This window comes from Aspergillus novofumigatus, assembly GCF_002847465.1.
Source record: "Aspergillus novofumigatus IBT 16806 chromosome Unknown P174scaffold_3, whole genome shotgun sequence".
Classification (NCBI taxonomy): Eukaryota; Fungi; Ascomycota; class Eurotiomycetes; order Eurotiales; family Aspergillaceae; genus Aspergillus; species Aspergillus novofumigatus.
In genome coordinates, this window is record NW_020194276.1 from 2071767 (window position 1) to 2087260 (window position 15494).

Here is a 15494-nt window from a genome sequence, read left to right on the forward strand (position 1 = left end):
ACCATGAATATGGTCAACGGGTTCGGAGCAGGCGACGAAGGAGGAGGTTGAGGAAGGATATGAAAGCTCGATGGGGACGTTGTACGGAGGCGTGTGCGATTAAGATCGAGATGGTAGGATGCGATAGCAAGATTCGTTTGGTTAAAGGTAGGGAATGCACAGAGCAAAATAAACCATCGATTCGAACGGTGGTTGAAGAAAATGAAGAATAGGCTCGGCTGCTATTTGCGAAGACAGAAATATCGCAAAGGCGACTGAACGTAGCACAGGGTATATTTCGTCGGGCGCGACGTTGTCAAGACGGAAGGTCCTTCATGTTCTGGAGGGCGAGCGATAGTGGTGGAGGAACGTCATCACACGTTCCACTATGAAAAGCTAGGCAGTCAAAATAGACCGAAGGAAATACTGGAATATAAGTCAAGAAGCTCAAATAATATCAGGCATCGATGAGGATCAAACATGAATCAGGAAGAATTGTCGCGTAGGTGTTATTCATTGATGGTCAGGGTGTGTTAAACCTGCGCCAACAGAACAGCGGAGCAGGAGTTTGACTGTTTGAGATTCGCTGCGGCTCCGAAGAGCTATTATTATTACCTTACTGTTAGCCTGAGGCTTAGGGGAGATCGGGGGAGGTATGGTAAATACATAGTACCGTGCATTACCTAAGGTACGCGCTTCAACGGAGAGTTACTGCGGGAAATCTACAAATAATTGAGGGGAAAGCGAAGACATGACTGTAACATTTCAACCAGCTACTTGTAAGGTATGTACGTAAGGTACCCTAGGATACTTAAACCTACTTTACCGTACATTATGGAGCAAGGTAGCTCCTTTTTGTCCATTGCCGACCTTATTATTTGTGTTGGCTCTCGACGGTGAAGGAATAAGGATTGCTACATACGGTATGGAACTTCAACACAATATGGTATCTACTCAGTACTCAGATAAATACCTTAGGGATCAATGTATCGTTCATTTCATTGTCTGTACGCTGTACCCTACTTCATCAATGCATTACGGGAGCTGTCAATCTTGAGGCGATTCCGGGGCCGGGTGGTCCGTGATGATGTCTGTGCTTCTTTTGGCCAGGCGCGATGAACTCTTTGATACGGTTCAGTCTCCATTCTGATCTATCTACATGGCTCTGATGAGGTGGACGAGTCTTTATATTGTAGTAAATCATCGATAGATTTACACTCGTCGACTTCAAGTTCGCATTTTCTGTTCACAGATGGGCAGCTTACCGATGAAGATCCAGGGAGTTGAAGCTCCTTCTTCCGGAGACTTCCGTGCTACATACAGCTTTTGGCTACCATCTACGGTTTAGGCACGAGATAACTTAAAATCACAATAGGTAGAGTTATCTCTCAGTCAAGCGTTGCCGCTTTAAGGGACACATGGGGTAAGTCAGCTGATCCGCTCACCTATCAACGCCCACCCCTACTCTCCGAACCTTTCTTGGTGGTGTCACCAGTTCTTTAGCTCTCCGAGACAGGCAAGGTGCTTCGGCTGGAGGGAATAATAGGCGTGCATGTGGAAGGCCAGCCTATAGCTGGATACTCCGAGAAATTCCCTTCCTCTTTGTCTTCTGCTCAAACTTCTTGAAACCGACTCGATCATGCAATACGTGTCCTTCCATTCCTTCTATGTCCAGTCTCTATTTGGTCTCCGTTTTCCTGTACCTGGGCGACAAGCCACCTGTCTTCACTCCGCTGCAAAAATGTTCAAGCCAGCAAGCAGCAGGCAAAAGGTTGATAGATGAACTGGCCCAACCAGTGGCTATGTTCCAAAGCGAGCAACAGGACAATACTAGTATCCGCATTAGAAAGCTCGTCCCCGGGGGATAAGGTTTGAACGACGTCTAATTAGCCGAGCTTGCTGGCGTTCTTCAAGTATGACCTATGCCTAGATGCTTGTAACCTACTCCAGGCCCACCATGCGGCCACAGTGACTACGAGTCTACGACTGCAGCCGAGCTCGCTTCTGTATCTCCTTCCTTCCACCACTTCAATTACCTTTGAACAGCTGCTGTCTGCCGGGTAAGGTATCTTTGCCACTATAAGCGGTTTACTCCTACGGCCATCATCGGAGACAGACAGTGAAGGTTCCGGTGAATCGGTGACGCTGAGATCTATATGTATTACCAGTGTGGAATATCCGACCTCCTTCTAAATGCTCGATAAAATGCGGGATTGAGACGGATTAGATTGTGTAAATTCAATTCAATATATAGAGGGATATTTGTATCAGATCAAAGGATCCCGCGGTCCTCAATTCTCGATATATATATCTTCCGCAGAGGCGACCGTATAGTGCTTCTTTATCACTTCGAAACATACTATGACGGATCGTTTTGTAAAGCTTGAAGAAGAAAGTAGCTTCATAGCTATAATCTGATTATCAGAAGCGGGTGCCAGCTCCCGAAATTGCTGATCTCCTTGGTTGCTTCAGAATGCTTGCCTGCCATATTAGAAGCAGGTGTTGCAATATGTACCAGAGCAAAGAGTGTGGTGTGGTTGCCGAGTATCATTTAATCAGCCCTCAAAGCAAGTTGATGTTACCTTGTGTACCCAGAAGGTGCTCGAGCGATTAATTGAGGTCCTCAGGTCAGATATGCTCGCCAAGCATGGCGGAAACATGGCGAGTTTCCACTCATGTTCTTATAGGAGCAAAGGGCAACACTGGGCCCTCCGATATTCCTACATTCGGCAGGACTTCAAACATTAGATGATAGTCACTAGATCAGATTGTGACAGGTCTCTTAATAGAATTCGTCAAGTGACTCGCGTTCTGTAACCAAGTGCCTACTGCTTTTGCTGTCTGTATGACAGTCATGACCAGATCAGCAGACGCTGAAAAAACATCTGAAAGGTCGCAGAACAAGGAGGTACAGGACAATGCATAGTTTTTGATAATCTGATTGATTAGCTAGACAGAGGTGACAAGCAAAATCTCGGATCCCGTGATGTGATATGGCTAAAGCGCCATATCCAATCCAGATGTCTCTGAAAAAGAGGGGCTGGGGTGGAGTGGGACGATCAGGCGGTGTTGAGTCTGTTGATCATCGCCGCGACTCTGCTTGGTTTTAGGTAGATAATGTATGGATACTTTCTTTGTTGGTTTGTTTTACCTTGTCCTTCTGCGTATGATTCTGACGACAGAACTTCCGAAATGGAGTTGTTGACCGGCGGAGATGATTGGTATAGACATCAGGACCTATATATAGAGCGTTAGGCACTCTCAATTCTGGCACACGAATCAATGTCTCCTGGGTAGTTCAGATGAAACGGATACAAAGGCCAAGGTTCTTGATCGACTGATCATGAACAGCTCAAGAAGCTATTTATATTTGTGTATGGAGTGCTCTGTACCCGTACAGTGGTAGACGCGATGTAGCACAAAGAACTACGTACCTATTTTGGTAGTGGATATCAGGCATGTCTCAGCCGATCTTGGCCCCCAAGTTTCAACCCTTCAACCTTGAAGTCTGGCCGCATAAAAGCTGCTGTCACGTGTGGGCGTGGCCACCAATGGCCAATGGCCGAAATCCAGCCACCAAAAAAGCGCCACAACTAAACGCTCGAGCCAATGACAGCTTCGAGAAGGAATGGAAGGGCAGGAACCTTGTGTGGATCTGCAGCAGATGTGTGCTAATCTGCTTGCCTTAGGTTGTCAGGTCTCCACTGAGCCGCCCGCTAACTTGCCCCAAAGGAGTAATATGATGATGACGGCAGAAGAAAGGAAGTGAGGAGGCTGGACTACTCACTTTCCTCCAAAGTTGTCCCCACGTTGTCGGTCAGAAGCTTTCCTTCCTCTAGGTGAAGGACAGCTGGGAAGGTGATAAGAAAAGCCTGTTGCCTAGTCCTTGGTTGTTACTGCTGCTGTGGCAGTGAATTGTTCTTTCCTCTCAATGTATCACCTCGGTCAATAAGAGGACTATTTTGCTTCGCCCTCCTCCTTTCTTCCCTTCTCTCTCTTCTGCATACATCCTCCTGCTCGTACTACCTTGTTTCACATACGTACTATCTAGTAGCTTTTGAATTCTCATCTCTGCTGTATTATCAGATCACCTCCAATCTTTTCTTTGAAAATCCCATCAGTTCTCACATTACCTCCGAAACCTCACCATGAGATTGCCTCTCGTTGGTGTGGCCATTGGCCTGCTTTCTTCCTCTGCTATCGTGACAGCTCAGACATACACTGATTGCAACCCATTGCAGAAGAGTGAGTTGTACCTTTCGAAAACTACGGACCCACCGAATAATTCTGACTTGTCAAAAAGCTTGCCCTCCGAATCCCGCTCTGGGAAGATCAGTCACCTACGACTTCACCAAAGGCACTTCCACCGACTTCAAACCAGTTGGAAGCCCCACCTACGACAGCAATGGTGCTGCTTTCTCGGTGGCCAAGCAGGGTGATGCCCCGCTGATCCAGTCCAACTGGTATATGATGTTTGGTCACGTCGAGTTCGTGATCAAGACCGCACCAGGCAAGGGCATTGTCAGTAGTGCAGTTCTGCAGTCTGATGACCTGGATGAGATCGATTGGGAATGGCTCGGAGCAAACAATCTGTATGTTCAGACCAACTACTTCGGAAAAGGAGACACTGGCAGCTACAATCGCGGCGCTGCCCACGACAATGCTGGAAACCAGGATGCTTTCCACACATACACAATCGACTGGACTAGTACGCAGACTGTTTGGCAAATTGATGGCAAGACTGTCCGGGTTCTCACTGCTGAGAGTGCCGGGGTTCATTACCCGCAGAGCCCAATGATGGTCAAGGTTGGTGTATGGGCTGGTGGTGATCCCAACAATGCGCCAGGCACAATTCGTGAGTGACCATCCTGACTGCGGTGATGATATCGACTGGCGATATATGCTAACGCCTCTTAGAATGGGCTGGTGGCGAAACCGATTACAGCGCGGGTCCTTATACCATGTACCTCAAGTCGCTCGTAGCGACCGATTACTCGACGGGTAAAACGTATACTTATAGCGACAAGAGTGGCTCGTGGCGGTCCATCACCTCCGATGGAGGTCAAATCAATGGTAATAGTGACGCTGAGTCCATTTCAACTGTCGAGTCTGCCCCTCCTGTGACCGCGACAATTGACAGTGCTCCTATTCCTTTCAGTGGCACGCACCGTGAGACGTCGAGCTTTGTAACTCCAAGTATCTGGCCCTGGGTTCCCAAGTCTACCACTTTGTCGTCTTCTGTTGCGAAGGATACGACTCTGCCCAGTGGCTGGACCTTTTCCGGATCTCGACAAGTCCAGCCGCCCAGTGCGGCTTCTGTGAGTGAGCATTGCCCTTCATTTGCCTCTGCCGCTTTTTCGATCGAGACATGCTGATACCTTTCTTTCGTTACAAATATAGTCTACGGCCCTCTGTACGTCATATTCCTTAGTTTCGTCGCCGGCTTCATCTTCCCACTCCGGGCTTAAAACCAGTTCCGTCTCGAGTAGTTCAAGTGTGACAAAGTCGACCGGACATCTTGCTTCAACAACTACTTACCAGATTAGCACTTATGGCTCGACTCTTCCCTCGTTTTCCGCCTCGATTGCACGTGTGGCCCCTACCGTTGCCGCAGCCAATGACCTGCTGGAGGCGCCCGTCGGAATGGGTGTCTTCTGTGCGCTCCTTGGCGGCCTCATGGCAGTCTTTTGAGCTGAGGTTTTTTCGAAGAAGCAATGCACTCCATCATACTTACGATTGACGACTACGGACACGAGACGATTGATTAATGAATGCATGACTTACCCACGACGACGGATTGTATGTTGTATAGACACGGACTCGGTGGTTTTGTTTTTCTCTTTTTGCAATTTGGTCTTTTCCTTCTATCATTCAGGGATGGGAGCGTTTCTTTCTTGTCTCTAATTGTTGCACAGCATGGGTCACATTGTTTGCCTTGGCGCACTGGGTGATAGTGTTCGCATCGATCCCCTATCCAGATTGGAAGGCTGATCGAGTCCACCACCTGGTTTGTTACTTCTTGTATTGCTTATTCTCCGGCGAAAAGTGTTTATAGACTAGACAACACCCAATACTAATTCGTGATACGATAATAACTTCCCAAGAACGGACAACGTCAGCCTAATCGGTTCATGAGGCTCATCTCAGGCTTCTCTGCTGCTTTGCACGAAAGGCACGAAAGGTCGCCTGGTACTTAACCACGATTATTTCCTTGGAGGTATATTCCTGGTACCTGCCTAATGTTGAGGTCAGGCTACCTCATCCTATGGGAGTATATCCCGACAGTGGACGGACCGCAATTTCCGTTGTGAAGTAGGTATGAACATGTTTATTTATTGGGAATGACATCACGTCAAAAGGGTCGGTTCCTCGATGTTACAATCCTAGGTGGGCGTTGTGTCCGACAGCACACGAACAATATCTTGGAGCTGTTCTCTCCAGAGCTACACAACATCGCGCTGACAGGTTACCGGCTTGCATTTCATCCAAAATGAGTTCCCGTATATTCTTGATTCGTCATGGTGAAACCGAAGGGACCCGGGGGATGCAGCATATCAGCACAACCGACCATAAACTATCCACAGCAGGGGAGAAACAAGTCGAACTGACTAGGGAGCAGTATGTGGGTGGGGGCAAGTTGATCGATCCCAAAAGGGTCTCACGCATGTAAGGCCTCTGCTGCTCACATTTACTGCCATCATACACGTGAGACCTAGAAGCTGAAGGAGAATTTCAACATCAGATATATCACTCCAAGGAGACGAGATCGTCAGACGTGCGAAATCCTCCGTCTGGGAGTGCACCAACATCAGCACTTCTATGATCGAACCACCAAGCAGACCTCAACGACCGCGATCCCTCCTGTTACGGGCGACATAGCCGAGGCGACGATCCAGATCACTCCCAGCCTTGCTGAATGGGACTACGGCGAATATGAAGGGATGACCACGGACCAAATTCGCGAGAAACGCAGACAAGGGGGCCTGGACAAGGAAGGTCCTTGGTCAATCTGGGAGACAGGCTGTCCTGGCGGCGAGTATGTCTTCTTTCTTTCCTCTTGTGACATTGCATACGTTGGCAAAGGAAATGGATGGAGGCTGACTTGTCTCTTAGAAACCCTCAACAGGTCAGCGATCGCCTTGACGAGCTGATCTCGGAGATGAGAGAAGTCCTCAAGAGTACCACTGCCTCCTGGCCGGGAGGCCGGATGGTTCCTCATGTCAGTGAGGAGCCTCGGGATATCGTTTGTATTGGATCTGGTCAGTCGCTAGCTGCGTTGGCTATGCGATGGATCGGGCTGCCTTTGAAGTGCGGGGTGAGGCTTCTGATTGAGACAGCGGGCGTGGCTGTACTCGGGTATTCCTTTGCCTCCTTCTGCAGGCGGGATCAAGGGCTGACAATAAAAATAGGTTCGAGGATGAGGACTTGAATCAGGCGGCTATCATCCTAGGACGGAGGCCTGTGGCTTCTTAGTTTGTAAGCTAGATAAGATGGCAGTCTTGGCTCCTTAGATTTTATCAACTTGACCATTTAGATCCTTTGGAGTATTCTGGTTTCTTGTCTATAAAAGCGATCATCTCATTTCTAATCTACATATCTATTACACATTCAGAGCACCACCGCGGCAAGCAGCCATGGGAGGCCAATCGGGCGATAGGAAATGACTCTTCTCAGCTGCTATGGGATTGATGTCACGACAGACATCTCGATCTTCTGATGTTCGTGGAAGGACATCAACCGCACCATGCTCCTGAGGCGCAATGTCCGCCCTGACTATGTTCAGAAAGAGTTTTCTTTAACTGACGCAGCTAACTCACATAGAAATCCTTGCTTGCATGCCTGGCTCGACCTCTTTGACAGCTTTCCAGGAGTCATGACACCGCTCAATGAGCGAGAGGGTATACCTGCATCATCCGCGATTAGTTCACGGCTCTTCCTACGCGCAATCAACCAAGCATAGCGGGATGCAATACTTCTGATTCTGTAGCTCCCCATCTGCACCAAGGACGTTCTCCTTCTTCCCCTCGGCCAGCTTATACACCCGGAACCATTCCTTGATTGTGTCCAGATACCCTGGCATCAGCGACTCGACGTCCCCGATATCACTCAGCTTGTCCGCCTCGGGATTCTCCAAGTCAACAACTAGGATCTTCCAGTCCGTCTTATTCTCGTTGATGACGGCCAGCGAGCCGAGGACTTTGACCCGTTTGACCTGTGCAGGACGCGGCATTGCGCCGCCGAGTTCGCAGACAGCGAGTGGGTCCCCGTCTGCTGGAAGATTAGTGAGAGGGTCGTTGAGGTTGGAATCTTGGTATGTCTGTTCAATTCTCTATCAATTTGTGTGTTTATTAATTGAAGGTATGGGAGCGAGCGTACCTGAGGCAGCATCCCGTAGTTGAAGGGGTACCCCTTATGCGGAAAGATGTTGGGAACGTACTTTAACCGGCCGTCCTGGATATCTTGCTTGAGGGGATTGAGATACTCGTCTTTTGCGATCTGTTGCCGTTATTCTCATCAATCGATCGTTCAATGCGTGTCAAAGAGAACAGAGAGAGGACTTACTTCCATCTTCGCACTCCACCACCTCGGTACCTCCACAACCATATGCACCACTGGCTGGCGTCCGCTGCCTGGGTACAGCGCCAGATCATGCCAGGGGGAGAGGAGCTTGTCATTGAGGTTGAAGTAGACGCGGTACTCCTTTGTCAGGGGTTTGCCGACTGGACGGAGGACGTACTTTTCCACAAAATCGGATTTGGTTCCGTAGTTCGGTCTGTTTGATTCTTCTTCCGTTTTATACGGAGCCATTTTGGAGAGATATCTGTTCGACGTTCGTCTGTAAGATATGAATCTAGATGTGGTTACGGGTTAGGGTTATGTGCTATACTAGGACTGTTTGATGATTATGAAAGTAGACTACCTTCCTGGTAAGGATTCTACAGAGAGGAGAATCATTGTCAGAGTGACGTCTATAATTGAAAACTTTGAGCTGAAGAACAGTAATGATGATGTTGTTGATAGTACCTACCTACCTTGCTTCATGATGATATGATACGATACCCATCGGACCTGATTTCCGGTCAAATGAACCTACTTACAAGAACGAGGACTAAGAAAGTGATTCATGGCAAGTCTGTCCCTACCTACTACCAGAGAATCCTCGGTAAATACCATAGTCTATCCTCGATTCACAAAACGGATATCCTCGGCTCCATCACCACTCTACAGTTAGGTACCCCAATGCCTAGCCCTTATAGTCCCTATCCCAGACTAAACCGCCCATGCAGGAGGACGGATCGGGTATGCTGCACGTCAATGGAAAATATACCTACGACGTACTTCTGGGGAAAATACAAAATAGACTTGCAGCGGTAGACAGTTGCCGGGTTGGGGTTGATTCCCCGTTGCTGAGGAGGCGCGGCACTGCTAGTTCTTACGTGGCGTGGATGGCACGGTGGTATTGGGAGGGAGTTTGACATGGGTTGATTGGTTTGTTGACTGCGAGATTTGAATCTATGAGATGCATATATATCACGCGACGAGGTTGACTTCTCCAAAGACTTGATAATAGTGGTATTATTATTGACGATAGATCCTAGTATGTTCACATGCATTTGCGATAGAGTCCGTTACACGCCGGGTCTCCTGTGCGATGTCTTACATGGCTTATGGCCACGCTCTGGTTAACGGAGCCAGAGGCTAGAAGGCTTGGGTGTTCGAAACGAATATGACATTTGACATTTCCATTCCACTGATAGTGTGGAGTACATGCAAGCGTTTTTGTATCACCCAGAGCCGTAATCGTCGCTTCAACTTATATGCTACACTAGTCCAAGAATCGTCCAATCGTGTTTTTCCCTCAAAACGTGTCACATAAGCTCGTTAATCATCATGCTACTTCCCGTTCATACTTGGCTCTGCGAGTCAATCGACTTTTTCTCCACTGGCTGGATCAGCCGCCGTAGTCCGGCATATGGCGTGTTCACTGGGCTATCTGTCCCCGTGTACAGGAACATATCGTACACCCATCCGCCGAAAGTGCACCCTATGAATGGCGCTACCATGGGGATCTGCGATAGGTTATTAGTTCTGCACATCAGTCATAGTATTCAATAGAGTCAAGGCATACCCAAAAGTAATAGTTTCCCGCCCTCCAAACCTCGGGACCGTATCCGATCATATACGAGACCAACCTAGGCCCAAAATCTCGAGCGAGGTTGATGGCATACCCGGTCTCCCACCCAAAACAAGCGCCAATGCCAAAGATCACAAAGAAGAGCGCAAGGGGGGTAAGGGGACCGGCCCCGAGATTTCCGTCGTCTTTCAGAGCAAAGATCATAAACATCAAGATGGAGCTGGCGATAAACTCCGAGAAGAATTGTCCCGTCCTGGTCATGAATTCCGCCGGGTAGGTACAGAAGATACCCGCGGTGGCTGTAGGAGAATACCCAGGCACCGTCCGGATGTGCGCTCCCCCTTCAAACTGATCGATGGCCGATCTGTAATTTCCATAGACAATAGCTGCTCCACACATAGCTCCCAGTATCTGGGCAATGGCATAGACGGGGAATTTTCGCCAGGGAAATCTCCGAAAGACGCAGTTTGCAAAGGTCACTGCAGGGTTGATGTGTGCTCCCGAGATGCCACTTGCGTAGACACCCAACATGACTCCGATCCTGAAGAGCAACTCTCCGTTAGTAAATTGCCAGAGGAATGAGCAGCAAAGACCAAGAGAATACTCACCCCCAGCCCCAGGAGATGGATTGATAGTCACCCTTTTCTCCTTTGCTAAGTGCGACCTGAGCAACGACGCCATCTCCAAAGAGGATGAGGATCATAGTCCCGAAGAATTCAGAGAATGCATCACGGCAGTAAGTCCGGATCTTGCTCCAAGCTGGTTCAGGAAGCATGACCTGAGCCCCTTGGGACCCAAAAGCATCCTCCAGCATAGAAGCCCTGCCTTTATTACTAGCAGTCATAGTGACAAAAGCACTCTCCTGTATCTCTGCATTATCGAGGGCTTGTTTGAGGATAGTCATTGTGAACAGACGAAGACAGCCTTTGAAGACCACAGCACGGGTTGGTAGAGGGTGGAAGAGATGTAGAGACGTGAATGCTGAAGCTATCGAGGCGAGACTTGAAGTAGGAAGGTATAAATATCACAACAAGTGAATGGTCTGAGGGGGAGGGCCGGGGCTGGTGAGCACGGAAGTGAATGGCAATGCACCAAGACCTGATACTAGATGGAAAATACCGTTCACAAGCGGAACTTGCCGTGTGCAATAGGCATTGCTATACATTCAGATTATAGTCCTTATACCCAGACATAAAGGCACTGAAATATGTAGTCCCCAGTGTCACTTTGCCTGAGTGGCACGTTCAAACCCGCTCGTTCTTTCCTGACACGCATGGTGACACCCCCAGTAAGGTTATGCCTTTTCCTGGAATATGTGTGCATTGTGCCGTAGAAGCCCATCAGCCATGCGCTCAGAGACAGAGCAAGAGTAGATTTTGGAAATAGAATGTCCAAGAGATTCGTTGCTGCGCAAAGCGGCATCATACAGCCACGTCATGGCAAGGACTGTCGTCCTTCGAGGACTATTGAGGTCCTCGTTCTGATTGCTCACTTTCGGCCGGGGTTGTGAGGGCTGATGGAAGACCAGCCATGAACGACCGAGGCGAAAAACTGCGATTCGTTCGCTCCAGTCGTCCAGTCGGAGTGACCTACTTTTCAGTCGCATCCTCGAACACAGCATGAGCCTGTTCGACCATTTTCGACGTCTCGAACCATTCCGTCTTAAGGCATACCAAGTGGTCAGACACTGGTCAGCTTGAGACACCGAAGAGGGGCTTCGGCCCATGCCTGCATAACGTTTGAGGACATGACTCCAAAATTTGTCCTTGTGTTACCTCCTGACATGGGCCAAGTTGCAACGAGACGGCAAGGATTGAGGGGTTTTGGCTGAGACGATCGGCTGTCTTGGAGATTGGTGAACTTGGCGGGACAATTGCCCATGTCCTTGGTAAGTGGCAATAAGTGAGTATCAGCCTGGTCAATTTTTCTTCTCGCAGCTTCCGTAATTCCATGAGCACAGAAAAGCTTGTTGTTGGTGCGACTCTCCTACTTCAAGACTGCCTTGTGTGTTCTGATAAACTGTCTTGCGGCTCGGTCAAGATCGACTCTCCATGCTGCGAGATGTCTCCAGTTGTGCTCCACAAAGTTCTCGAACTTTTGGATGGGACGACCATCATTCGACTAATCGATTATCCCACTGATGACAGTCCCCGCAATTCCTCCGGCATGGTAGCTAGTTGCTGGTACTGTGGGGGCCGATCATTTCCACTGTAGTTGACTGGGCAATGGCAACAACCCAAGATAGGCCTGTTTGGCTTCGAATAACACATGCTTCTCATGCACGTCGAGGATAGTATGACTGCAGTAGGTAGCATTGCATGAATCGGAAGTTCAGCAAACGAAATGACGGTAATTGTGGATGAAATCGGATGAGGACTGAGAGGAGGTGTTGATGAAAAAGTCCCGAGAGCGCGGGTAGAATTATCCTAGCTCGGGTACTCCATAGTGTCTCGTGCTCCACCCTGCCTTCTCTCGTTCTCTCCTTCTCACTAGTTTGATGAGACTGGGCTTTCAATACAAGAGAATCCCCAGAATGCGACTTTGCATCTAACTGTTATTGATACAATATTGATGGATCTGATAGACTCCTCCCGGGAATATGCATGTTGGTCGACACGCAACCACCCGAGAGAGAGTCTAAGAGAGGTCGAAAGTGGACGGCCTGACAGGACAAGCTGCTGCAAGCCATTCATTCTCGTCCATTCAGAGTTGATGAAACCCATGGCCATCAGGACGACCGGCTCTCGAGCCCGTTTCCCAGCTCTTCTCCTCATTGGAGCACAACATGAGACCGACATGTCTTTAGTCGCTTGTCCCTAGGCATGGGCTTGGCCAGCCGCTACACTAAAGCACTGCTCGGGTTCGGTCGTGTTATTGATTCCCCGGTCTCTGGATATTTTGGGCTCGTACCTCTCACCTTACGGGAGGACTCCTTTCTCCAGTCCCCATGATTATTATTATGCTTTTCCGTTATTCGATCTCGGCCACCCCTCCCTAACCTTAACCACCCAGTCGAATGCGCCCCCGTCCCAAGGAGATTCACCCCGCAGATCAGATGCCAGACGGAAAAATTGTGTGACCAGAAAAATGGCGTGGGATAGCTTGCTCGAGGATTATTTAAGATAGAATGGCAGCTATCTCCAAAATGTGGTTTTTCCACTCTTTCCTTTCGAACATATCCTCACTGTCTCCGTGGGGTTCACCATCCGCTTTACTGTCTGTTCCAAGCCATCACACGGAGTTCATAGTTGCTCCAGAGTCCCGAGCATAAGACCAGGCAATCATGCAGCCCTCAGAGATCTTTGTAGGATCGATTGATCAGGGTACAACCAGCTCCAGATTTCTGATTTTCAACCGAGACGGTGAGCCTGTAGCATCGCATCAGGTCGAGTTTACGCAGATCTACCCCAATCCCGGGTATGTCCACTCTAAATGAACTCGCTTAGCCGCATTGATGCTGAGTGACCGTCCACAGATGGCATGAACACGACCCATTTGAGCTGGTGTCTTCCGTTGAGACGTGCATCGAAGAGGCGGTCAAACAGTTTGAATCAGAGGGCTACTCCCGATACAGTGTCAAGGCGATCGGCATCACAAACCAGCGGGAAACTACCGTCGTCTGGGACCATGAAACTGGCGAGCCACTCTACAACGCGATCGTCTGGACAGATACACGGCCGCAGGCTATTGTTCACGAGCTGAAGCAAAAGCGCGAGGCGTCGCAATTGCAGCAGATTTGCGGTCTTCCGCTGACAACATATTCATCCGCCACGAAGCTCCTCTGGATGATAGAACATGTGCCCAAAGTTAAGGATGCGTACGAACGAGGCACACTGGCGTTCGGTACGGTGGATGCGTGGCTTGTATATCGTTTGAATGGCGGCGCATCGGCAAACGTGTTTGTATCTGACCCTACAAACGCTTCTCGGACGATGTTTATGAACCTTGAGACCCTCCAATATGACAATTTTCTCCTGGACTTCTTTGGTATCAGAGGAAAAGTCCACCTGCCCAAGATTGTGCCGTCTTCAGACGCCAAAGCTTACGGAGCATTGGCATCTGGAATACTTGCTGACGTTCCGATTATGGGCTGCCTTGGTGACCAGTCCTCGGCGCTTGTAGGGCAAAAGGGCTTTTCGCCAGGAATGGCGAAGAACACCTACGGAACGGGCTGCTTCCTTCTATATAATGTTGGAGAAAAGCCAGTCATCTCCAAGCATGGACTTCTTGCTACTGTGGCATACCACTTCGATGGCAAGCCGGTGTACGCCCTTGAGGGCAGCATTGCAGTCGCCGGATCTGGCATCAAATTCCTACAAAACAACCTGAACTTTTTCCAAGAGTCCAAGGAAGTGAACGATTTGGCTCAGACGGTAGAAGACAGTGGAGGGTGTGTATTTGTCACTGCGTTCAGTGGTCTTTATGCGCCTTACTGGATTGACGATGCAAAGGGGACAATGTGTAAGGCAATTAGGGTTAATGTTCCTTTTGATCGGCGCTGACTTCCCCCGACAGTTGGGATCACACAGTACACCCAAAAGGGCCACATTGCTCGGGCGACGCTAGAGGCCACCTGCTTTCAGACCAAGGCCATCTTGGACGCAATGGAGAAAGACAGTGGACATGCGCTGTCAGAATTGGCGGTTGATGGAGGCATGAGCAACTCAGACCTTGCGATGCAGGTACAGACATGAGCCCTTCTATTGTCAGTTCTCGAAGCTAATATCCCACCAGATCCAAGCAGACCTCATCTCGATCCCGGTCTACCGCCCCAAAATGCGGGAAACAACTGCACTTGGTGCGGCCATAGCAGCTGGTCTGGCGGTAGGACTGTGGAGAAATTTCGCTGAACTGCGAGACATTAACCGGGCCGGAGGAGCCGTCTTTGAGCCCAAGATCAGTCACGAAGAAAGCGCCAAGTCATTCGCAAGATGGGAAAAGGCCGTGGCAATGTGCAAGGGCTGGTCTGGAGATGAGCCACCACCTCCAGTGCAACTGCAACCTGCTCAGAAGGAGATCAAGAAAAACGCTCCGGAGGTTGTAACGAATGATAACGCTGTCAATGCTACGCCTCCAAAGCTCAACGGAGAGCTTACCACATCCAAATTCCCATTGATAAGTATCTCTGGAGATTTGGATGACGCCGATGAGGAAGACCTTTATCTGGAACTGCGAAAGATCGAGATCCTGCAGCGACTCAAGAAACTCCGGAAACTCAAGCTTTCTTTTTACTGAGCGTCTCGTGCTCCCATGTCTAGCGTTTTCTTGGGATCTGTACCTGTACATGTTCATCTTACGGTCGCGACGAATTAACGAAGTATATTTTTATGGAAGAAGCGAGGCTTATTGGACCATTATTGCTATGCGCATCCTGTTGAAT

At 49.2% G+C, this 15494-nt stretch overlaps 6 protein-coding genes across 6 annotated transcripts; 4 read left to right on the forward strand and 2 right to left on the reverse strand.

The window, feature by feature from the left end:
• Positions 1-4127: 4127 nt before the first annotated feature.
• Positions 4128-5874, forward strand: P174DRAFT_481620 (glycoside hydrolase family 16 protein; the record flags this gene model as incomplete). Its single annotated transcript, XM_024830725.1, has 4 exons — positions 4128-4224; positions 4283-4834; positions 4897-5297; positions 5380-5874. 4 exons carry the CDS (start codon positions 4128-4130, stop codon positions 5668-5670), a joined length of 1341 nt encoding a protein of 446 aa, XP_024684116.1. The 3' UTR covers positions 5671-5874.
• Positions 5875-6460: 586 nt separating this feature from the next.
• Positions 6461-7452, forward strand: P174DRAFT_404308 (phosphoglycerate mutase family protein; the record flags this gene model as incomplete). The annotated part of the gene is made up of 4 exons (XM_024824030.1): positions 6461-6645; positions 6722-7015; positions 7093-7335; positions 7389-7452. The coding sequence occupies exons 1-4, from the start codon at positions 6470-6472 to the stop codon at positions 7450-7452; spliced, it is 777 nt and encodes a 258-aa protein (XP_024684117.1). The 5' UTR covers positions 6461-6469.
• An 83-nt stretch (positions 7453-7535) lies between these two features.
• On the reverse strand, positions 7536-8950 carry P174DRAFT_440099 (putative inorganic diphosphatase). The gene is made up of 6 exons (XM_024826972.1): positions 8900-8950; positions 8542-8830; positions 8356-8475; positions 7953-8296; positions 7797-7883; positions 7536-7748 (listed from the first exon to the last, which is right to left on the reverse strand). Exons 2-6 carry the CDS (start codon positions 8785-8787, stop codon positions 7580-7582), a joined length of 966 nt encoding a protein of 321 aa, XP_024684118.1. The 5' UTR covers positions 8788-8830; positions 8900-8950; the 3' UTR covers positions 7536-7579.
• A 599-nt stretch (positions 8951-9549) lies between these two features.
• On the reverse strand, positions 9550-11018 carry P174DRAFT_511262 (MIP/aquaporin family protein; the record flags this gene model as incomplete). The annotated part of the gene is made up of 3 exons (XM_024831775.1): positions 9550-10049; positions 10109-10655; positions 10723-11018. The coding sequence occupies 3 exons, from the start codon at positions 11016-11018 to the stop codon at positions 9885-9887; spliced, it is 1008 nt and encodes a 335-aa protein (XP_024684119.1). The 3' UTR covers positions 9550-9884.
• A 934-nt stretch (positions 11019-11952) lies between these two features.
• Positions 11953-12466, forward strand: P174DRAFT_134609 (uncharacterized protein). Its single transcript, XM_024821115.1, has one exon. It carries the CDS (start codon positions 12065-12067, stop codon positions 12326-12328), a length of 264 nt encoding a protein of 87 aa, XP_024684120.1. The 5' UTR covers positions 11953-12064; the 3' UTR covers positions 12329-12466.
• Positions 12467-13397: 931 nt separating this feature from the next.
• P174DRAFT_459052 (glycerol kinase) lies at positions 13398-15349 on the forward strand (the record flags this gene model as incomplete). The annotated part of the gene is made up of 4 exons (XM_024829731.1): positions 13398-13531; positions 13590-14575; positions 14630-14796; positions 14849-15349. The coding sequence occupies 4 exons, from the start codon at positions 13398-13400 to the stop codon at positions 15347-15349; spliced, it is 1788 nt and encodes a 595-aa protein (XP_024684121.1).
• Between the last annotated feature and the right edge of the window lie 145 nt (positions 15350-15494).

Coding starts and splice junctions, on each gene's coding strand:
- P174DRAFT_440099 (XM_024826972.1), bottom strand. CDS start 8,787: ATGGCTCCGTATAAAACGGAAGAAGAATCAAACAGACCGAACTACGGA. Junction 8,476..8,541: donor GGTGGAGTGCGAAGATGGAA/GTAAGTCCTCTC, acceptor TAACGGCAACAG/ATCGCAAAAGACGAGTATCT. Junction 7,749..7,796: donor ATGCAAGCAAGGATTTCTAT/GTGAGTTAGCTG, acceptor GAACATAGTCAG/GGCGGACATTGCGCCTCAGG.
- P174DRAFT_134609 (XM_024821115.1), top strand. CDS start 12,065: ATGAGCACAGAAAAGCTTGTTGTTGGTGCGACTCTCCTACTTCAAGAC.